This window comes from Mytilus edulis, chromosome 2 (assembly GCF_963676685.1).
Source record: "Mytilus edulis chromosome 2, xbMytEdul2.2, whole genome shotgun sequence".
Lineage (NCBI taxonomy): Eukaryota > Metazoa > Mollusca > Bivalvia > Mytilida > Mytilidae > Mytilus > Mytilus edulis.
In genome coordinates, this window is record NC_092345.1 from 59,811,789 (window position 1) to 59,837,339 (window position 25,551).

The 25,551-nt window shown below is 31.9% G+C and overlaps 1 protein-coding gene across 2 annotated transcripts; it reads right to left on the bottom strand.

The window, feature by feature from the left end:
* Window positions 1-1,623: 1,623 nt before the first annotated feature.
* On the bottom strand, window positions 1,624-25,401 carry LOC139512556 (ankyrin repeat and MYND domain-containing protein 2-like). 2 transcript variants are annotated; one of them, XR_011662308.1, is made up of 12 exons: window positions 25,158-25,401; window positions 21,511-21,575; window positions 19,892-20,030; window positions 13,832-13,930; window positions 13,224-13,298; window positions 10,259-10,344; window positions 8,954-9,159; window positions 8,111-8,246; window positions 7,586-7,714; window positions 4,580-4,652; window positions 2,663-3,685; window positions 1,624-2,382 (listed from the first exon to the last, which is right to left on the bottom strand). XR_011662308.1 is itself a non-coding variant. In XM_071300248.1 (11 exons), exons 1-11 carry the CDS (start codon window positions 25,222-25,224, stop codon window positions 3,522-3,524), a joined length of 1,239 nt encoding a protein of 412 aa, XP_071156349.1. In that variant the 5' UTR covers window positions 25,225-25,401; the 3' UTR covers window positions 1,624-3,521. The 2 variants fall into 2 exon arrangements, 1 of the variants encoding a protein (XP_071156349.1); XM_071300248.1 differs by having other exon boundaries at window positions 1,624-3,685.
* Between the last annotated feature and the right edge of the window lie 150 nt (window positions 25,402-25,551).

Genomic DNA, 25,551 nt, shown 5'->3' on the forward strand with positions numbered 1-25,551 from the left:
ACTCAATCCCAACCTTCCTTTTTTGATATGGAACCTTATGGTACAATTGCAGGAAGATCCATACACTTAAACACAAGTTATAGTCTGGAAACTAGAAAAATGCTAATTTGGGCCCCTTTTTAGGCCATTAATTCCTAAACTGTTGGGACAATTACCTCCAACCTTTCTTTTGTTGTTTTAAACCTTGTGTTTAAATTTCATATAGATTTATTCACTTAAACTAAAGTTATTGTCCGGAAACTAAGTGTCTTCGGACGCCGCCAAAGATGATGACGTGATACCAATATAGGAACACAATTTTTTTTTGCGGTCGTATAAAAATATCTGCACTTATCACAAAATCTTAACATTGACAAAAAAAAAACATGAAAAGTTAATGAGGTTAAGGTCAAATGAACCCTGTGAGAACAACTAGTTACCTAAGCTTGTAATGAATCAATATATAAACTAGACAAAGTGATGCCCTGGCACTCCTCTCTGAAGTAACTGTAACAAAGTAAAAGCTGGACTTTCTTTGAGATATTATTTAGTCTTGGAGACACAAATGATGCAAAGTGTTATTTTTAAATACACAAAGTTGAGCATGGGAGCACATAGGTCTATGATTCACTGCATCATCAAACACATACTAAAACTAGATCTCTCTAAATGTTCAGAGTAGAGAGCTTGTTGTCAATTTTTCTTTAATTCATATATTCTTTTTAAGATCATTTGAAAATAAAAACTGCAATTATATCCCAATGTTCCACAAACTTAATAGTGAACATCCTATAGATTGATTGATTGTTGATGGTTTTGTTTCTCATGGTGGCCAGTTTTTTTGTTGAGGCCCGTTGGTGGTTTTGTTTTTCATGGCGGCCACTTTTTTTGTTGAGGCCCGTTAGTGGTTTTGTTTTTCATGGCAGCCACTTTTTTAGTTGAGGCCCGTTGGTGGTTTTGTTTTTCATGGCGGCCAGTTTTTTTGTTGAGGCCCGTTGGTGGTTTTGTTTTTCATGGCGGCCAGTTTTTTTGCTGAGGCCCGAGTGCACATAGAAAACCACAACCTTTGATAGGGAAACTGACAAAACAAGTCAATTAAGATTTGAGTCAAGTGCAACCTCACAATTTCAGACAGTGTTGACTGGATAGTGATTACAGTAGTAACTACTTAGACCTCTCAGGCACTGAGGCCCCAAACATCCTACAGATGTAGCAGACTCATTTTAGTTTAATTCATAGAGCAGTTTCAGAGGAGTATATCTATCAAGAAAAGTATATTGTTAGATGACAGATTGATTGACTATGGACTCATAGGCCAGGTGAGATTATAAAAGGAACCCTTTGAACATTAACTTTAGACTGAAGTACTGGACTAGTTTTTTAGACAATCATTTCAAATTTTATTTCAATGATATCTCATTTAACTTTTTCTTCTGAATGATACAAATTTCTAGAAAGATTCTTTTGTGGTCTTGAAATGCATTGAACAAATTGATGGCCTTCCTCTGTTTTCTGCTCTTTGGTTGGGTTATTGTCTCTTTTGACGGATTCCCCATTTCCATTCTCATTTTAGGAAATCTCAGCATAGGATTAGAAACAAATATAGCGAAAAGCCAGACAGATACATTCTTAAAACCATATATAACATCAACTTTATTTTTACTTTACATAAATTTAGTTACTGTTTTACATCAAATGATCAGCTTCACTGCTGGACGGAATGCTTGCACTTAAAATAAAATTTGACTAAAAATTGTATATATAATAGACCAATAAAATTTTTTAAATTTGTATTATGATCTTAGTAATACATGTAATAAGAAAATTACCAAGTACTTTTTTATAGACAAAAACATATGTCAACAGATAGCAGCAAGTCCTTTATCTTATAATTTAGACTAGACATATCTTTGATTAACCCATGGGAATGTTACAGTAAACTTCAATTTATATTTGCAGAATACTTGGAACATTCTCATACTCCCAGTTTATACAATTTCAAATATTAATATCAACAAACAACAGATCTGTGAAATTTTTCTTAATTCCAGATTTTGCTTATTCTTTATAGGCTCAAAAGAGTTTGAAAAATGTTAAAAAATATCAATTAAATACATTTATGAAAATATGTTTCCTCAAATTTCAATAGTTAAAGTATAAAGCAAAATCTCCAAAAATCCAAAATACAAAGAATCTATAATATAATAAATTAATTCGAACAATAACAAACAATTCAAAAACATCATAAAATGTAATTATACATTTTTTATTCAAATGAACAAAATACAGCACTGTTTTTCATGTAACATCTAGGTCATTTTTACATACATTAATATTTACTTCCACATGAAAACAAAACAAACATAATATATTAATTTGCAATTTTGATGATTAAAAATGGTTCTTATTACACAACCTCCTCTAAATGCATAATCTTGCGTCAAACCCAAAATATATGTAAAGTTATATTGTATTTTATACTTTTAAAAAATATTCTTATCCAATTAAATCAAACAAAACATGGTAGGTTTGCACTTCTTGAAAGTAACCTGAAAATCAGTTCTTTGGATTGGCAATTGATGTCTTTAACTGATAAAGCAATGATATTTTTCTCCAAAACAAACTATATTGACCATGCTACTGTCTGAAAAACAACCTAAGATATTAAGTGTACATTTAACACAAATATTAGGAAATTGTAAGGCAAAATTGTCAATTTAGAATCTGACATAAACAAATTTTACGATAAACAAGGCAAAATTGTCAATTTAGAATCTTACATAAACAAATTTTACAATAAACAGGGCAAAACTTAATTTAAATCATAAATGTACAGCAAGATTAAACAAGTTGAATTGACTTATGATATCCTTGCTGTATATATTAGTTAACATGATGATCAATGAATCTGGAAATGTATACCATGCTTACATGAAGTTTGATTCAAAATGTCAAAAATCAAGGAATTTAAGTTTCTAAGAAAAATGGGATGAAAATTTCATACATTACCATTATGTGTAATAAAAATTTTCTAGAACAAAGTTTTACAATGCAATGCATACAGACAATATTCTTGAAAAATATAGTACTAGGCTTAATGCAAAATATTAGTTATAGACATTCAACAAAAACAACACAACTTAAACTGATTCCTTCTAAGTTGATTAAAATCAAAGCAAATACATGCACATTCAGAATGGAAGAATTCATGAATTTATGGCCATAAACCATTCCTTTATTCAGTTATTATAAAAAATTAAAACATTGATCGAATAAAATTTAACTTTACTGAAATACCCATGAAATATCACTGACTCTCTATAGTCAAACCTAAATATTGTTGTTCAGTATGAGGATTTTTTTTTTATTTACTAGATATATAGAATAATTAAATTATGAAATATATCCTTGATATTCTCTTATTAGCTACTGAGAGGTGCACTTCACAAAATTTAAACACAGTTTGACATACATAAAGAAGTACATGAATGGTCACTTTATATGATCAACCTACAATTGCCATTGAACATTTTCTGTCTATTTTACTGCTCAGCTATCTGCTTTTCTATTTCTTCTTTTTGTTCCACTAATGTTTCAATTTCTCCTTTCCTCTTTTCAATGTCTTCTTTATGTTTCTTCAATTCTTCTTCTTTCTGTTTTAGTTCTTCTTCTTTTTTCTTCATTTCTTCAATTCTTACATATTGTTCTGGAAGATAATAAGGTTACATTTATCAATATCTGATGCTAAAACAATCAAGTAATATTAATTTGAATGTAATACATTTTATACCACTTATACCTCTCAATGCAATAAAAGTGATTGAAATCATTGGTGGAAGAATAGCACGACTTATAAACACCTTGATTTTTGAGTTATGATGGGGAAACACCTTATCATCTTATATAGCATTATTGTATATACCTGTATTTATACTGCTATCCTTGAGAAAAACAAGCAATTTATTTAGTAGATAAAGTAAGCTTAATGTGTGTAAATAGGTAACAAAATTCATATAATTTCCTTTAAATTGCATTTTGATATTTTTATCAAAATATGTTCACCACTGTCCCAGGTTAGGGGAGGGTTGGGATCCCCCTTACATGTTTAAACCCACCACGTCATTCTGTATGTATGTTTCTGTTCAAAGTCAGGAGTCAGTATTTCAGAGGTTGTCGTTTGTTTATGTGTTACATGTCTGTTTTTCCTTCATTTTTTTTTGTACATAAATTAGGCCATAAGTTTTCTTGTTATAATTGTTTTACATTGTCATTTCAGGGACTTTTATACTGACTATGCGGTATGGGCTTTGCTCATTGTTGAATGCTGTACAGTGACCTATAGTTGTTAAATCTGTTTCATTTGGTCTCTTGTGGAGAAGTGTCTCATTGGCAATCACACCACATCTTCTTTTTATATAGAACAGAATTGAAACAGCAGTTCAAATCTTCCCAAATATACAATCCCTTTATTTTGACAGATCTTTTCTACCCAAAGTCTATGGACAGACTGAGTGGAGTGGTTACTATACCTGCTCTTTCCTCGGGAAAAAATAAAAAACAAAAATAAAGCACTCAAAAAGAAAGAATGTGTGATACAAACCTGCTAAACTCTTGCAGAACTTTTTATGTGTAGACCAGTGAAGTTTTTGACATGTCTGATTACAGTAATTAACCTACAAAATAAATAGAAAGACATGAAATTAAGTACTATATATATCATGGTTCTTACAAGTTAACATATTTAAACAAAGGAATTCGAAGGATGAGTTTGTTTAAATATGTTAATGAGTAAGACACATGGTATATAAAATTTGTAATATAAATAAAATGACTGACAGCTTCAAGACCTTGAACTAATATTGGGTATTGATTCCGTTAGTTTTATCCAATGAAATGGACGCTCGCTCAAGTCACTTTTGCGCCCCTTGTATGATCTTCTGTGTATTCCAGAATTTGCAGAAAGTAAAGAAAATGTCGGCTTTTCACGATTTTTTAGTTTTGCACCCCATGTATGATCATATGCGCAGGTAATTTCATAATGTACTCAGAAAGTAAACTAAAATGTTGGATTCCAGCGACAAGGATTAAATAATTATTCTAATGACGGTAACATTGTCTTTTTTTTGTTGGTTTTCAAGGTATTATACAAATTAATCATATTTGATAGGTTGTTCATCTCATTGAAAAATGCATATTTATACATTAATAGTTTTCGTACTAACTGCTTTTCTTCTGTTATATTATTAAATCGATTATTATATTATTTATTAAAACACAATTTTAATGATAAAACACTGTATTTAAACAGTGGCGGATCCAGTGAGCGTAGATAGTGTACGTCCCCCTAATTGATCGCCAAAAAAATCATGTTTTTATCACAGATTTTTGTAGCTGATATTTATTCCTTTTTCTATAGTTACCCCTCTTTTTGAATCGTAATTTAATTGAATTTGATAGTATTACATTTCATTTTTTTTCAAAACTTAAAGAAGAAATATTTAGTAATTTTTCAAAAATTAAGGGAACTCTTAACAATCCTATATAGTTTGAAAAGGGTTTCTTAAGATGTGGTACACATGATTTATTATTTTTGTTATAAATTAAAAATAAATGCAGATCTTGACCTTTTAGTACATTGTTCAGTTTCCTAAATATTTCAGAGCGGATGGATACCTTTCAAGAAAAAGGTCGAGCTTCAGCCATGGAATAACATGAAAATGAATATGTTGTACCATAGCTAAGCTCTGCCTTCTTTCCTTTGGATTCTAGTTGAGTTGCATATTTAATCAGCAAAGTATGGTACAGCATCAACTTGCATATAATATACCATGGTTTCCCCTCACCACACTTTTTGAGCAAATTATTTCATTAAAACATCAAAGGAAAAATCCAATTTATGTTACAACATATATTGATAAGCTGTAGAGCTTAAATTTAAGTAGACCAATTTTGAACACAACTATATTTTATCAGGTATTTTATTGGAATATGATCTGATTTATACCTATCTTCTAAATAAACAACATTAATTGAATGATAAACGCAGGGGTCAAAATTAACTTATGAAGGCCAGTAGCCACCTGAGCTACTAGACTTGAAAATCAGTTAGCCCAGACAAAAAGTCAGTAGCCCACATAATTTTACTATCATTGGTGAAGCCCGCAAAGCGGGCTGAACTTCCTAGGGGGGTTTGGGGGCATGCCCCCCCCCCCCCCCCAAGAAAATTTTGAAATTTTACACTCAAAATCCTGCATTCTGAGCATACCTGGAGGTGATTTAGATGCCTGGGAAAAAGTTATTTTTTTCTGATCTTTGTTGTCGACTTTATTCAAATTTCATTAAAAAAAAAATCATTTGCAAAATGGGAATCTTCATGCCCTGTGTACAAGATTTTTTAACATATCTTTTAAAGACAACTAAAGAATTCACTGTTCTGGAATACGTGTAGATGATAGATGAAATATTTCATTTTATTTCTATAATAATCTTATTTATTAAATATCTAGGTCGATTCAATTTGCGTTTTAAAACTACGTACATTTGTAAACAAATGACCCCCCTTTTTTCTCGACTATTTCACGTATTCCAAAAGTGTTGTCATAAACTTGATATCTTCTCTGATTTTCTTTTTTTTTGTAAACTGTTCAGTTAGTAAGGAACATAAATCATTTTTAACTATAAATGTTATTTATTGTGGTCGACAATTCTCTACTTTCGTTTTTTGATCTTCATTCTCTGTACACACATAGGCTTTGAAAATGTAACTACAAAAGGTACTGTTTTCCAGATTCTTTACAGCATTATATATATCATGCTTTCTTTTATTTCACTGATATTACTTCATGACATGCTATTGTCATCTTCCCTGACTTTCTTTGCTTTCTTGAAGCCAAAACCGTTATTGCTTCATATTGTTAATGACCATCGGAACAACTCTCTTGTTATCCTTGCAAGTATACGATACATTCCGACTTTAAATAGAGGACCAATCAGTGACCTGAATTAACGTGAACTATATTTAGTCACAGGTAAACACTGATTTGACATCCTTGTTTATCGCGACCGCGACTTTGATGCAATACATTTTAAAAAGATTTTTCTTTTTGAATTTAAATTTTTGTCCGTGAAGTTGCCAGTACTTGGAGTCACGGTAAATGGCGAATTTCAGTTAGTCAAGAACTTGTTTTCAATTCGCCACCTGGGCTACCATAACTGAGTAAAAAGATCGCCCAGGTCAATTTCTGGTCGCCGTCTTTGAAGAATTGCAAGGAAACAAGAGATATTGACAGTTGTAAGTATAAACCTTTTTCCAAATCAGCTTTATTCAACAACGTTATCAAGCACATCAGACTGATATTTGTCAAGACAAATTGTTATAGACATATTGTCTTTGTGTTCATATGAGGATTAAACTAATACATAAGATCTGTTTAGCTAGAAAAAAACAAGAAGTATATTTTTACAAAAAAAAATCCATTATAAGATTGCTTTTTTTTTTATGAGTTTGCTATGATTTTACATTATGTCTATACATTACAATGATTTATCACATAAAAATGAAATTGCCTCAGTAACTAAGTTTCAAGCACTAATCTTTATACATTACCATTTTACATGCAGAACATTTTTTCTCAGCTTTGATTTCACCACATGTTGAACATGTTTTATCATCATTGAAGAATCTCTGTCCATTAATTACTTGAGACAGGACATTTAATGCTGTTGGGTCATCTCCCTACAACACATTTAAAAAACCTTATACAGCATGTGGCACATAACATTAACCTATGTTTTAAGACTACATGATAGAAGTATATTTTTAAACATCCCCTTGGAAGTTTTTTTTTTAGCAATGTTATACATATTAAAACCAACTGGTAGTAAGTCATGGCACATACATTCATTTCCCTTCTATTTGAACCAAAATTACTAACATGTTAAATGTTTATGTTTTAATCAGATAGGTCAGTGTTTGAGCTTCAATTTGTCAGGAAACATAATATGAAGCTATAAAGCAATATTTTTTTCTGCTAGGATCAGTATCTAACTAAATGCAGGCCAAAACGACTTTCTTTAATGCATCAAATTTTATTATGCAGTTACACGATCTTACATAACATAATTTACTTACAATTTTCACAGGTGCTAAACTACGAACACACTGATGAAACAATGGGCAATCAGAATAAAGAAATTGCTTTATAGATTCTCTAATCAAATTCTCTTGCATTACAGAAAATCCATCAGACTGTCTTCCTTTAATCAACCTAAAAAAATAACCAGAAGTTTAAGTTCATATGCAGAGAGTTTATCAACTGCAATATCTCAAAAAGACACACACTGCTTATGTTCAGTTCTCTTCATTTCTTATACATGATAAATGCCAATTTAATTCCAAGGAATAAGTATTTAGAATTATATTGAATTCTTTAGGGCTGTCCAAGAAAAAACAATGTCCCCCCCAGAGAAGACATTTTTTTTATGTGGGTTGTTGTATTTGAAATAACTAAATGCAAAGGGAGTGGTGTCCTAAATCTATTTTCATTTCTGTAGGTTGGTGGCGTCCCTGGAAAGGGGATGGGGGCAAAGTATTTTCTAGTACAGCTCTTATTCTCAAAGAGCTACATAGGTTATAAAATATGCAGGTAATTTCTATTGTCTACGATGTTGTCTTCATGATTTCTAAACCATGTACAATGATTTACCTTTGCATCCACAAAATTTACAATTATCATTTATTTACAAAATGTGTTGTCACAATTCCTTAAAAGGGGTGTTCACTTTTTCCTTAAATATTCTAAGCTTAAACAGGACACACAAAAATTAATATACAAACAATTGCATCAAGTTCACCAATCAGAGAATGAAATAAGTGTTCTTGTACCTGCCTTATCAGGGGATAAAGTAAGAATTCTTGTACCTGCCTAATACAATACCATATTTATGCATAAAATTTTATATTATACCAACTTACTGTTTAGTCCATTCATCAAGACTTCCTTTTTCTTTGTATACTTTGCCAGCTTCTGCTACGACAAATGAAAAGTAGTGTGTTTTCATTGCCATCACATGATTTGTGTCTCTTGATTTCATACACTTCTCACATAATGACTCCAACGTACGAACAACCCTCTTGGAATTCTCTAAAAGTCCTGAGTTCTCTTGAAGGTAAAATGCTAGCTGAAATTAGAAATTTTTCAGAAATTTAAAAATTGTTATTAAATTTGATTTTTAACATTCATCATCATGTTTAAAGAGAAGTTTCATTGAGAAAACATGGCTACACTGTCAGTTATATGAAAAAAAAACAAAAAAAACTTTTAGTTGTTTTTTTTCCATTGATATGCAGAAAAAACAAATCATCCCAGTTATCAATCATTATCATGCTTATTGGATCAAGCCAGTCATGCAAAATGGTACAAATACCTCAAATAAAGAAATTTCCTAAATGTGGGCATATTTATTGGAAGCTCACTTGTTGTGTGTTGTAGCTTGGCTTTTTTCTTGTTATTTCTTTCTATTCCATTTGAATACATTGTGTTGTAAACTTTTGTTACATGATTTTTTTGTTCGTTTTAATCATAACCTATCAATAAATTGCATTGATATTCTGAGTTTTGATATTTATGGTAATTTTGTAACTTTAAGTTTATTCAGGTACATTGTTTATAAAAACTTTAAAGCAGTGTTTTTGGTTATTTATACTTTATTAAGGTTGGGATTAAGGTATTTTGTCATGTGTTTTTGGTTATCTATACTTTATTAAGGTCAGGATTAAGGTATTTTGTCATGTGTTTTTGGTTATTTATACTTTATTAAGGGGTAGGATTAAGGTATTTTGTCATGTGTTTTTGGTTATCTATACTTTATTAAGGTCAGGATTAAGGTATTTTGTCATGTGTTTTTGGTTATTTATACTTTATTAAGGTCGGGATTAAGGTATTTTGTCATGTGTTTTCATTTTTTACATCTTTTACATGTGCTTTCATGTTTTTCTGTAGTATGGAACCGTTAGTGGTTTTTTTCATATCAATTGCATAAATATGACTACTTCTAGAAATATGTTTTTTCTGAACTGTTTTAATAGTTAACCAAATAGAATATAAATAAGAGCTATTGTGAACACTGTGTGTACAACTAATAAGACAGTAGACATCAAAATTCACACATTTTAATTTGCATGTACAGTAGTACTCTGGATTTACCAAAACATATATTTTAAAAACTAAATCAAAGAATTAATAAAGTCACTCATTCTAACAATCCAAAAATAGCCTACTTTGACTGGATGCAGATTTGCAAAGTTGATCATTTTCGCAAGAGGTGCGACAAGTTCTTGTGGTAGTCTTGGTTCTGTGTCAACTCCTGAAAAATATTTATAAAAGTTATCAATAGATATATATATATTTACCTACAACAAAAGTTCCTTAACAGCAATTTCAATTAAAGAGTAATTATTTTGTTCATGTGCAATGTACATGTTCCGGACCATATGAGTATTTGGACAATACGCGTATGGTCATGACCATATGCATAAACTCAATATGGTCCGACCGTACGCGTATGGTCGGACCATACGAGTATATACTCGTTTGGTTATTATCGGGCCAGACCATATGAGTATTTGGACCATATGGGTATTTTTCAAATATGCATTAGAACCATTTCCATGATAAAATAAACTTTATAACTCAAAGGCTACATAAGCATTAAATAGTGATGCCATAGTTAGTTTTTATCGCTTCTTGCATTCTTGTATTTATGCGTAGGGTGAAATTTATTTCCACACAGTACTTGTCGCCATACCATAACTTTTCTGCATTCGCTTGTCTTGGTTGTGCACGATCCTTTGTAGTTACACTTTTTGCTTTCGAGTGAAAAGTTAACCTTCTTAGCAGCTTCGTGCAGGGATGACGAGGTCTTGATAATTGCATAACGCTTCTTATAAGAAATTTTGGAAAATATCTTCCAAGGTCGAAATGTTGCCATTTTTAAAAGCGTAATAACAAATCGATAATTAGGTATAAAATGTGTAAAATTAAATGTGTGATGCACTGCTTATTTTTTTTTAGTTAATCTTTATATATATTCAAAATATGATAAAATGACCTTTGGTATCGTCTTTTTGATGAAGTGACAACTAGAAGAGCCATATCTTATGAAGAGTTAAGTATTAACTGTAGACTTATTAATTACCCTGACCATATGCGTACGGTCGGACCATATGAGTATATACCAATACGGTCATGACCATACGCGAATGGTCCGGAACATATATATTCATGTTTGTATGTGAATGTCTTCAGAAACTCACTGTACAGTGTTCTTCCCAGAATTTTCTAATAGCACCATGAAAATAAACAAAGCACTGGTTTTCCAACAAAATGTAGCACCATGGACAGGACCCTCTACCTTCTATAAGAAAATATTTTACCAGGATACCACAGTGGTTTCAGGTCATTGGTAGAACACTCTCAAACTTTATATATGTGACCAATATGCAAAAATATAAACTTCAAATTAAATACAATACAGAAAAAATCTAGATGTGTCAAAGCGACACGAATGGCCCCGTCCCAAAAAGTTGAAAAGTCTTTCAATATAAACACATGTGGACACAAACATGATTGTAGTCTCACCCATCAAAAATCAGCTCAAAATCTGGAGGGGAATAAAGAAAAAATCCGTATAACTGTGATTTTCAATAATTTATCAAAGTCCAAAGCCCGTAATTTCAGCGAAAATTAGTGGAGCGGAACGAAACTTAAGCTTGACCTATAACTCATCATGGTTAACTCAAATACCAAAAATCAGCCCAATATCTGAAGGCGTTTAGAAAAAAAGTCTGTAAAACTGTGATTTTCAACAATTTCTCAAAGTCCAAAGCCCGTAATTGCGGTAAAAATTAGTGGAGCAGAACGAAACTTAAACTTGATCTGTAACTCATCATGGTTAACTGACATACCAAAAATCAGCCCAATATCTGAAAGCGTTTAGAAAAAAAGTCTGTATAACTGTGATTTCTAACAATTTCTCAAAGTCCAAAGCCCGTAATTTTTCGGCAAAAAATTAGTGGAGCTGAATGAAACTTAAACTTGATCTGCAACTCATCATAGTTAACTCACATACCAAAAATCAGCCCCATATCTGAAGGCGTTTAGAAAAAAAGGCTGTATAATGGTTTGTTGAGGAATGACGGAATGACAGAATTACCGAATGACGGACAAGGGGAAAACTATATGGCACCGACAACTTCATTGCGGGGCCATGTCCATATAATGGTTTGTTGCAGAATGACGGAATGACGGAATTATGGAATTTCAGAATGACCGAATTTCGGAATGACGGACAAGGGTAAAACTATATGGCACCGACAACTTCGTTGCGGGGCCATAAAAATAGTATATCGACTAAAATTATACTTAAATTTTGTTGTTTTATTTTATCAACATAAATCTGTGTTAAGTTGTCCCTTATTAGAACTTTTGGTTTCCGATGCTTTCCAACTACATATAATGTCATAATTGATTTTGCCTTTCACTTTTTCAACTGCTTTCGTTCTTGACGAAACCCCATGTTTATCGTTCTAGCAATGTTCTCGTTAAGGTACGCAAACACGCCTGTGCGTTCGATGGACGCTTCCTAAAAACACTAGCTTGTCTTGTTATCATCATAACTTTCCCTCAGCTATCTAAAAGAAGCTGAAAAGATGCTTCTATTCAATATTTTTACCAGACGTTTGCTTTCGTTTCAATTCATTGTATGTTATGATAATCCCAAGCAATTCGAAAAAAATATGAAAACATGACAACGCTTATTGGATAAACGCAGAGAAGATCGAAATGTTTTCATAAACACATGTACCTTTTGAGGAACAGAAAATTCCAACAGGGACCTATTTCAGCTACTTGATGCAGGGCTGTATTTTTAGAACAAAGGGACATTTCCAATTATGATTATTATAAAAATAGATTAACGTGACGACTGTAATCAGATAAGGGTAAATAATGCAAACAATAGCTATCAAAGGGTTAAGAACTCATGGTTTTGGCATATAATTGAGTTTTCCTTTAAATCAATTGGGTTTTTGAACCCTGCAAAGTGCAATTGCATTGGGTTTTTAATTATTTGTATTGCGTGATTACGCAAATACACAGCTTATCTGGAGCTTATCTGGAGCTCTGCCAATACTGCATTGTCAGCTATAAAATGACCCAAAATATCAATTTAATTATCAAGCCTACCTTGTATCTTGATGTATGGTGTCAAATCATCTTTAGAAAAGTAGTTGTTGATGACAGAAACACATTCATGTTGACCTAAAATATAAGTTATTTATTTGTTGTTGCTTTATTTCTTGTATGATTGATAAATTAATTGATTGTTTTGCTGCTTTACATCCAGTGGAAAACATTTTATAACAAATATTACAGATAAATCACGAAAATGACCTACTGAATTAAGACAATTTACCACATTTGTAATAACATAAACAACACGACGGGTGCCACATGTGGAGCAGGATCTGCTTACCCTTCTGGAGCACCTGAGATCACCCCCAGTTTTTGGTGGGGTTCGTATAGCATAGTTTTCTATGTTATGTTTTCTGTACTATCATTTGTCCGTTTGTCTTTTTATTTTAAGCCATGGTGTTGTCAGTTTATTTTCAATCTATGAGTTTGACTGTCACTCTAGTATCTTTCGTCCCTCTTTTATTTCAATATGTCAATTAGTTTAAATATTTTCTTTCAAAAAGTATAATTTTGACTGCTCTAATTTTATCATAAACCGTTTTAAATATTTTCTCTAATGAGCACCTGTTAAAAATTATTTGACTTGAACACATACATACCTACAAAAGCTGCCATCTGAGTGGCTGTCCTACCAACTGAATTTGTATAATCTGTCCTAGCACCAGCCTCTAATAACAGCCTTGTTGTCTCAGCATTCCCTAAACAGAAAAAAAAGACAATGCATAAAAGTGTACCAAGAAAAATACAAGACTAAACTTACTTATGAAAACAATGTGTCGACAATAAAGACAACAACACTCATGTTTTTACCGCATAGTATCTGTTTATTGGGTCTACATGTTTCGCCTAATCGATAGGCATCATCAGGACAATTGTACAAAGAAATATGACAGTGAAGTATGAATTTAGCGGTTAGCGGTTTTAACCGGAAGTGTAAGTTACATAATAGTAGTTATGGTGACGTTATATGAATAGAAAGTGAAAGTGAAAGTAAATAGAAAATATATAAATAGAAATGTTAGTGTTTTCTTGAAAGGTAACAGCATCTTGTGTGGTTGACATCTATCCCATTCTGTGTAGTTAATCTCATGGGAGGTCTTTGGTGGTATTGTACGTTATTGTTATCTAATAATCATGTCAGTGAATTCCAAATTGGACAACACCTCACTGTTCATTCCATACAGCCAACTGGCTTCGCTCTGGGACCCTCGAGTTACTGCTTCCAATTGTGTCGGTAATGGTGTGAAGTGTATGATCATCGCACACTTTGGAAATTAAAATAGTGGCAGATCCGTAAATATTTAATCATGAGTTGTGTTAATGATTAAAGCTTAAATTTGCTGTGGTTTGATGTTGAATCTGTAAGGGCTTCCAGCAGGTTTCTTCTTTCTAAACCGGTGGTAAAGTATTGTAATACTCTGTTAAATCTTTATGTTAATTTTGCGTAGTGTCATAACTTCAGCTAGGTGGTCTTGATTTCTTATTAGTGTTATCAGCGGTTGTAGCGGTTTCTTCTTCTCTTGCTCCTTCTCTTCTTGGACAGTGCAGAATCTTGATCCTTTTCAGGAAAAGATCGGGAATCTTGGTATTGGTCTGTGGTATCATTCATGCTGTTGGTCGTAAGGTACAACGCAAGTGTGGCAGGGTGGATCCTTGCGGATGCAGGGGTTCACAGAAAATAAAACAATAAAAATACGAGTGAACCAACACCTGAAGTGGTGATCGTGCGGTAGGGTAAAAACGAGTGGATACCGCTAGGTATTCCCAGTCATCTTGAAAATAAAGAATGTGTCGACAATAAAGACAACAACACTCATGTTTTTACCGCATAGTATCTGTTTATTGGGTCTACATGTTTCGCCTAATCGATAGGCATCATCAGGACAATTGTACAAAGAAATATGACAGTGAAGTATGAATTTAGCGGTTAGCGGTTTTAACCGGAAGTGTAAGTTACATAATAGTAGTTATGGTGACGTTATATGAATAGAAAGTGAAAGTGAAAGTAAATAGAAAATATATAAATAGAAATGTTAGTGTTTTCTTGAAAGGTAACAGCATCTCGTGTGGTTGACATCTATCCCATTCTGTGTAGTTAATCTCATGGGAGGTCTTTGGTGGTATTGTACGTTATTGTTATCTAATAATCATGTCAGTGAATTCCAAATTGGACAACACCTCACTGTTCATTCCGTACAGCCAACTGGCTTTGCTCTGGGACCCTCGAGTTACTGCTTCCAATTGTGTCGGTAATGGTGTGAAGTGTATGATCGTCGCACACTTTGGAAATTAAAATAGTGGCAGATCCGTAAATATTTAATTATGAGTTGTGTTAATGATTAAAGCTTAAATTTGCTGTGGTTTGATGTTGAATCTGTAAGGGCTTCCAGCAGGTTTCTTCTTTCTAAAACGGTGGTAAAGTATTGTAATACTCTGTTAAATCTTTATGTTAATTTTGCGTAGTGTCATAACTTCAGCTAGGTGGTCTTGATTTCTTATTAGTGTTATCAGCGGTTGTAGCGGTTTCTTCTTCTCTTGCTCCTTCTCTTCTTGGACAGTGCAGAATCTTGATCCTTTTCAGGAAAAGATCGGGAATCTTGGTATTGGTCTGTGGTATCATTCATGCTGTTGGTCGTAAGGTACAACGCAAGTGTGGCAGGGTGGATCCTTGCGGATGCAGGGGTTCACAGAAAATAAAACAATAAAAATACGAGTGAACCAACACCTGAAGTGGTGATCGTGCCGTAGGGTAAAAACGAGTGGATACCGCTAGGTATTCCCAGTCATCTTGAAAATAAAGAATGTGTCGACAATAAAGTCTTTATTGTCGACACATTCTTTATTTTCAAGATGACTGGGAATACCTAGCGGTATCCACTCCTTTACCCCACTGCACGATCACCACTTCAGGTGTTGGTTCACTCGTATTTTTTATGAAAACAATATATAAACACAATTTTAGGGTATTTTAAAGTGAATTGTATCATCAAATATTTTATGAGTAATTTTTGTTTTGAGAGAGAAAAAAAGTACTGAGCAGATCTCATCTGGAAAACTCATCTCAATAAGTGAGTCAGAAACGTGAGAGATATTTCTTTCCTTCTTCCAATGATTACATATTTGAAAATAGTGGTTTCCAAATATCATGAATGTTACATGTTGTTTCATAATAACTGGTTTATCCATAATGGCCATGGCCATCATACAGATTTATTGTACAGCCCGTAACAGAGAAGTGATCGAATTGATGTTTCTTTACCGTCAAAATTAGCTACGTTACTTTAATTGAGTAGTGACCGAACTATTGGTAGTTTAACGTTAAAAAGATTGACAATGCTGACAAACTTTCATTTGTCAATAATCAAGTTTAATACCGATAATATTGAAAATAATTCTAATAATATGAAACAAAATATGTCCATGCACCATTTCGACTGGGCGAAAAGTAGTCATTTCTTCAAAGTCAGAACAGAAAAATAAGATTTATGGAAGGACGTCTTGATAGTATTATTTCCTTTTACCCAAAACTAAAAGTAATATACTGGTAAACAAGTAAAAAGGTGTTTGATAGGAATGAAGTCCTTTATTTTTTCGGACTACAATGTGTCCTCGTAGTGAACGCAACCGACTACACGTGCAGTAAAAAGTGTACTCTTATGTCGGATACCGGGCAGTTTCTTTGTTATATCTGTACTTTATCAAATACATGTACATGTTAATATTTACTTAATATTAAATAGGTAAAAATTATTGCTGAAAGCCTACTTTCTTGTGTATGATTATATAATTTTTCACATGCCTGAACTCATTGACGTTAATGTAAGGTGCTCTATTAGAAAAAAATGGATTTCTAGTTGTGGTTTGAAAAAGAAATTTCGCCTTTTCTTGAGCCTGTTTTGTACATTTAGTTTAACAGATATGATCCAATGGAAATTTTCACATGGAACCTTCGGTAAATAGGAAAATGAAAAGATATGGGGTAATTTACAGAGAGACCACACTCCATCCATGAGAAAAACGGAGGGAATTTAAAAATCTAGAGGTCTCCACAAGGCTTTCAACAAGGGGGGAATCTCACTCCTTCTGAAAAGCTCTAAATCGCCCCAACGTGTACATACGTTTGGTCATCAAGAGATTCTGGTTTCTCTTTTTGTGTGTCATAAACCATACCTGTCAACCTGTGACGATGAAAATGCAGGTCATGACCTGCATTGAAGAATCAAATCTCAGGTCATAACGCGTATGAACTTTTTCGAGCTGAATTTCAGTATTTATGGTACATTTTCTTATAATGTATATCAAAGATACCAAAACATCAATGCATGTTCACTTTGTAAAGTCATTTTAAATCTTATTAAATATTATTTCATTGCACTTTTAAAGATTTTTACAAATTTGTGTAACTCAGTCTTATGTGCTTTACTTTTTGAGAAAAAATACTACAATCATCATCAAACACTAGAATTTAAAGTAATTCTTAAATGTTTGAGACTATTGACTATGTGGCCTTTAACCATAAAATTTCATTGAACAAGGAAATTAGACCATGATAAAATATAGTAATACAGTTAAAGGAAGTATAAATATAAAAAATAATTTTCAACTTTTAAAAAAAAATTGTATAAAGGTATAAAAATAATGAAAAGTTATTTTTCAATATGTATTTGAATTTTATATTTTTATGATTTAATCTTTTTCACCCATAAAACATAAATATAAGGAATAATTTTGAATGGTGACAAATAAGGGGAAGTAACTCTAGTTCAGTTTGTAAACCAATGGTGCAATTTATTTACGACCTAAAGCTAAGGTAATTGGTGTTAATTAACAGTGTGTTTGACACCAAAGCTGTCAAGTGAAGCCATGCACTCAATGGGTCACTTAATTTGACAGTTTACATAGCTAGATGAACTTCCTGTTCATGGAAGAATTACGAATTTGCCGGTATTTCAAAGGAATATTACTTATGAAATCAATCTCAAGGCTAAGAAATACAGGTGAAATCGGGTCATTTTCAGAATTCCCGGGTTATTTCATTGACCCGGCGGGTGTTCCGGGTGATCCCTCAGAATTGTGAAAATCTCGGGTCACACCCGCAGAATACGGGTCAGTTGACAGGTATGCATAAACATTCAATTCGGATTTGAATTTAATTTACCGAAGTACAATTTTAAGTAGTACATAGATGTACAATAATTCAGCTTCCTGTACATATTCATAAAGTTCTAAATTTTGAATGTTGATTTCTTTAAAAAACACCATTTTTTTACAATAATAAATCTCAAAATGTCCGTTAACAATGAAAAAGTTTGACCATGAAAAATCACATATCTAAGAAAGGCAGTCGTTTAATTGATTATAAGAAAGTTTCAGTATATCATGTCAAATTTCTTTAATTTGAGAGTTTTCCTTTAGTTACAAATGTAGCTCCATGTCTGATGGTGAAATAAAAATGAATGTCTCAGAAAGTGGTGAATTAGTTTCCATAAATGACAGATGAATCGGGCCAAGCTTAGTAACTTACAGTAAACAGACTACTGTAACATTGACGCACTCGTCGAACTGTTTAAAAGATTTGTGTTTATGACCAAAAATTTATATACAACTTCATTTATAAATTAATCTGAATTTCATAGCGCGTCGTCACAATAATGAAAGTTGTAAAAAAAAAAAAAATCTATAATCAGCAGATCTATACTTCTTGTACAAAAGGGTATTTATTATAGAATGGTCCTAACAATAGAATAGATAGTTTACCACAGAAATCTTAAACGGAAGTTTCGACAATTTTAAACAGAAGAAATTTGAAAATAAATTTAACTTTAAATAAACACTGAAATAATTCAAATACCTCGAAGGTGAAAAGAATAAACCAACAATCTCAATCTTTAAAAGTGTCTTCATTGCACTAACCGACGAGTTCATGTTTACAGTAGAAACAGTGGATTTGACTCTAATAAATTCATTATCATTGTAGTCATGAATATTTATCGCTTATATCAAATTGATAAAGATTTTATCGAGGTCGCACCAACTGTTTCTACAGCTAAGATCAGTTACATGTAACATGATCTCGTCGATTCGCACGATGAAGCCATTGTTTATGACAGAACACACATTCTAGATTATGTATTTTTGTTTCCGTCAGTTCGAAAGTATTTGATCATTTCAACTCCTTTGTATTTCATAATATGTGTCATGAACAAAGACATATGTTCGATTGAATAATGATTTCCTCGTAACAAATTTTAGAAATTTCGGAGATCCCGTATTTGATCCTTTACCGTTAAAATGCCAATGCCAATGACAGAGGTTGATTATAAAAAAATGTTTTACTGTGTTAATAAAACTTCGACTTAAACAATGAAAACTTACATTAAACATGAAATATTTTGTCGATGAAGAAAATTAAATTATATCACTTCTGAAATAAGTGTTGTCGATAATGTAACTTATTCTGACGGTAAAGAAACGCGAATTCGATCACTACTCTGTTACGGGCTGTAATTATAAAACATGTATGTAATTTTTCATTGATGCTATTATATTTGTATATGTAAATTATATAAGTTGTATTGCTTTGGAATAAAAGACTATTATGATAATCATAAGATGCCAAATCGGCTGTAATGGTTTGAGTTCTAATTAAATCCCCATACCTGATAATGCAGCAAACATAAGTGCTGTATAACCATTATCATGGTATCTTGAGTTTACATCTGCACCATTGGCTAGCAACAGCTGACATATATCAGTCTTTCCTCTGAAAGCTGCATGCTGAAGAGGTGTGGTACCAGTCTAAGTAAAAAATATTCATAAGAAAATTATGATTAATTTATAACATAGCTATAACATTTTCTTTAGTCTTTCTCTGTATAAACTGCTTTTGCAAGAAATCTTTTATTCTAAGGAAACACATACATCTGTTAAACCTAATTGAACATTTTCAGCGGCAGATTCTGTATGGGGGGTCCCTCTTTTGATTGGAAAATGTTATTTTCTAGCGTAAAATCATTTGTAATATGTTTAATAGGAATAAGGCAGGTTTAAAAATCAGACACGTCCCTAATTTTATCAGCTTAGTTTCTAATTCCTGTAAAGATAATTTCACTGACCCAGACAGACACAATGTACACTACCATAACAGATTATGCATTTATAGAATGGAACCTGCTAAAACTAAAACCTTTGCTTGCAAGACTTTTTTGTTTTCCATTGTAGATAGATGTTTAAAAATGTTAATCTATTGAAGAATATTCACTGTGTGTCCCAATAACAGTTCTTTAAAGACATATCTGACTGTTTTACTAACAAAATAAAATGCTTCGCTGAGTGCAGCCTGATACGACCATGGAGGTTGAACCCTGAACAGTTGGGGCTAATTTAGACACAATATTCAAGCTTGATACTGTCTGCATTTGGATTGTGATAAAAAAAATTGACAAAATATAGGTTTCTTACACAAAACAAATGTCAAGATTACTGTGCAATTAAAGATTTCTTCTTGAAACTTTTCAAAAATTTTAAATTTTAAAAATTTTGAAAAAAATATTTGAACCCCTTCAAAAAATTAGAACCCCCAAAATGTTTTGAATCCCCATTGGAGTAATTACCCCCACACTCAATCCCAGCCTTTCCTTTGTAGTACAATTTCAGAGAGATCCATACACTTAAACATAAGTTAGTGTCTGGAAACTAGAAAAATGCTTGTTTTTGGCCCTTTTTTGGACCTTAGTTCCTGCATTAATGGGGCAATTACCCCTAAACTCATTGCGAGCCTTGTTTTAGTGATATATGGAACCTTGTGGTACAATGTCAGAGAGTTCCATACACTAACACACAAGTTATTGTCCAGAAACTACAAAAATGCTTGTTTTTGGCCCCTTTTTGACCCTTAATTCCCAAACGTTTAGCACCATAACCCCCAAAATGAATCCAAACCTTTTACTTCTGGTATTAAACATTGTGATACAATTTCAGAGCAATTGAAAAACTTATACACAAGTTATTATCCTGAAAGTAGAAAAATAATTCCTAATCGCTTGGGACCATCATCCCCAAAATCAATCCAAACCTTCCTTTCGTGGTATTGAACCTTCTTATTAAATTTCATAGAGATCCATTCACTTAAACTTAAGTTATCGTACGGAAACCAAATGTGTTTTTGGACGACGCAGACGGCAACATCATACCATTATACGATCCAATTTTTTTTTGTGGTCGTATTATAAAAAGCATAAACATGTATTTAGAAAATCATGTTACACATTTTACTTACATCATCTGTAAAGTCTATCTTAATTGTAGGTTCTTTCAATAATGTCTGGACTTCCTCAAGTTTTCCTGAAATACATAAACATAAAAGCTCATCATTCCAATTTGGAATCAAAGTCAGATATACCAAACTAGCTGCTTTGAAAATTCTTTACAGAATAGTTTAATTTTCTCCCATCATTCACACTACTTTCGTATTCATCTTTCATACAAAACAGTACATTTTTTTAGTATATGATAACATATAAATACACTGTGATGTTTCTATTGTAAAGACACACCCTCATAGTATATTGAAATGTAAACAGGAAAAGTGCACAAATTAGTGTTACTGTATGATTTTAATTCTATCATCAAAATTCCAACTTGATGTTTGTAAATCTTTTATCTTTATAAGTGGCCAGATGCAGCCAAAGATGCTTTTCTTAACATTGAAAAATACTACCCATCAATGTCACTGCTTTGATTAAATGGGGTATAAGTATGATTTGTTGTTTTCTATATATATTTCTATATGAAACTATATCAAATAATCTAATATACAAAATTTTCTTTACGAAACTACAGTTTTATTCAAGCTGTCTCAGTATGGTCAGTATGGAAGACAAAGTTTGCATTATATTGATAGCGACTAGTACATGTCTAAGACTAAATATAACTATGAACAGCAGTATCTTTATTGAGTATTAGAATGTGTCAACATGATCAAAGGGTTTCAGTCATAAAACTTTTGAGTAAAATTATTGCAGTAAGACTCAGAAATCAACAAATTAAAATACTGGATTTGCCATTTAGTGTTCTGAGTACTCTGATGAGTATTGACTAAGTTTTATGATTAAAAAGCCTAGTTTAAAATAAAATTTCAATCAATTTATCTGACATTCAGAAATATTTCTGAAACTTGGCTCTAATATATATATAATAAATATATGCAAGTACAATGTACATGAAGTATATGTATAATTCAGCATAATTGCAATTACTTGGTATCTTTGTAATTTTCTATTTAATAATTTTGATTTTTTTCAGCTCTTCTTTTTACAAAAAAAAAACATTTAATTGTTTAAGTACAATGTATGTTAATGGACGGTAATTGAAAAATAAATTTATGCAAATTTTCTTATATCAAGTGTCATGATATAAAAATATAGGTGAACTGAAGGGCAAAAAACATGTCAATACAAGAAAAGGAATGGGAAACCACAGTTGATATCAGGAAAATCAAAAATTTTATGTCAATGGAAAAAGTCAATACAAATTACTTTGACAAGCAAACTAGCATAATCATGATAATGTACACTATTCACCTGTTCACAGGTTTCTTGTGTAAATGTCAGCCATTATTACAGTCAGGGGAATTAGTTAGTTATTTATCACTTTTGTTGACAAACTGTTATAACTATATAAGTATGTGAGAAATTTTCAGTCAGACTCAAAGCAAACATAAAATGCTTGACAGATTATTAGTTCATCATCATGTAAATGTATATCTAATATGCTTTAGAATATGACTTTAGCCAACTGATGAGTTAAATAATTAAAAAAATTATAATTGTTTGTGCAGTATTTTGCAGCTTTAATATTAATATCTTACAATTTTTAGTGTACAAGAAGTCTTATTGTGCTGTGAAACAATTGCTTATATGTTTGGGGTCTGCTATCAAATATCCTTATTTTTTTTATTGTTGATGTTTTAACATTTCTAACATGTCTGAATATGTTGGGTGTTTTGGTGATACATGTATTGCCTTGTCTTTAATCATTATGTGCGTTTTAGTTTTTGATGACCATGATGACTATATGTGATGAAAGGCTTTATGAAACAACCAAGTCCTAATACATAATAGGTTTCTGACACAGAAGAACTTGAACTGGTTATGTGATTGTGCAATACACTATGCTGTTGTGAATTAAACACACCACCCCACCCCCCCCCTTTTTTTGGGGGGGGGCGAATATTTGAAGGAAATTTTCTTTTTAATATCTGAAATCTTGAGAACAAATTGTCCCTGATCCCCCTTTTTTTTACCTTCCCCATTTTTCTTTCACTAAAGATATGGACCTGGTCATATAAATCTCAATTCAAATTTCCAATGGAGTTTGCAACCATAATAACCTATTTAAATACATCATAAAAGTTCTTAAACGGTTTGAGCCATAACCCGCATAGCCAATTTTTACCATCCCTTCGAGAAATTTTATAATTTATAAATTTGTAAAGCCTAAAGGTCATGCCAATATATATAAACAATTCACCAAAGTTTCTTGCAAATTGATGAAAGTTTTTTTTTGCTCCCCCCCCCCCCACCCCCACCCCTCCTCCCTTTTTTAGTAATGATTAAAACTCAAAAACTCAGAAACATAAAATCTAAAATTTATAAAAAAAACAAAAGGGAGCACACATCAATAGATTTAAACAATTTACCAAAGTTTCAAGCAAATTAGTTGAAGCGTTTTTGAGTTGATGTCTGACATGTTGATGACGGACAGACAGACAAAGGTATACCATAATACGGCCCTGACAAACCTTCAACAATATCATGACAAGAAATGTTCTTTTTGTCAATGCTGACTTTGAGCAGGAATCATTTCTGTGTCATCAACAGATTCATGAAATTCATGAAATTCATCATAGAACTTTCTGATATTCAATGGAAGTGATTTATATAATACAGTCTGTTCCAAAATCTTTTGAAAATACTAGTTAAAAACCAATATTCAGACATTTTTCTTACTAATTGGAATACAATTTTACTTGTCTGGTGTATGATTCTTATTTCTTTTTATTCATAAAGGTCTACTATTTCCATTTCAATGATTTTTTAGTTCATGAATAACATATTGTTTATTTCCTATTTACTGATTTCAACTGATATTAATCAAACCTGTAAGTCAAATGGAAACATTGAAATTGTCTTAACGATGTATAATGTAAGAAAGTCCATGTTTATTCTGCATTCTAATAACAAAATGCCTTTTACTAAATTATATTCCTTTTTTAAAATCATACACAAAGCAAATTTCTGTTGATACAAGTAATGCATATTTATGTAAATTATATGTAAAAACCATATGAAATAGAGTGACCCAATCAAAATAAGACCTTATTATCAATGTCCATCATTACTTGACATCACAAAGGTTCCTGTAAAATTCTGACGACAAAGTTGTAAATGTTTGACGCCACAAAGGAAAAATTATGATTGTTGTACAACATGTACAATGTCAATAGTCCAAGTGCTATAGATTTGCGGGTCAATTGAAGCAGATTTCCAAATACATGTAGTGATAAGTTTTTTTTAGACAAAACTATGCCTATGGTACAACTGATACTGACTACTGTAGGCTTCGGTAGCACATACCTGTGATCGTCTCATAGCAATATCCGAATATGTTGTTAACCTGATCAAGTTTTGTTTCGTCAGTCGTGTATTTTCTAATTATTTTTATTTTGCCTTCTTCTTGACTTCCAAATACTGTCCACATTCAACATCATGACATTTCTGGCTATATTTGTTGCTTTCTGTTAGGCAGCAACAAGTGTTCTGCCTTTTAAGAATGAACCGTTCGATTTGTTGCAGTGTAGAATAAATAATAGTTCATTTTACATATTATACAAAAATATTTCACATTTAAATATAATTAATTTACCTCCGACAATGGCATCAATAAACTTTTTCTCAGCTTCACTCGGCATTTTCTTTTCATCAGCTGCCATGATTAATAATCTCTAATACCTTTTCTTGTTTTAGTATATAACTAGAGATAAGATATAGCTTTACTTTAACATGATGAATGCATTGGATGAAATATGTTTTCACTTGAATTATCTTTCTAGATTTTATATTTGAATTCTTTTAGTGAAGATTTTGTTTCCTAGATAATTATGAAGTTCATTTTATAATAGGGGTGTTTTTTTTAGAAAGTTTTAAACATAAAACATAAAAAAAAAAGAATAACATGGGTGAAATCTTACAGTTCGCATTGTAAATACAGGCGTTTAACAAATCTTTACAATATTTCAACAGAATCACAAATTAAAATT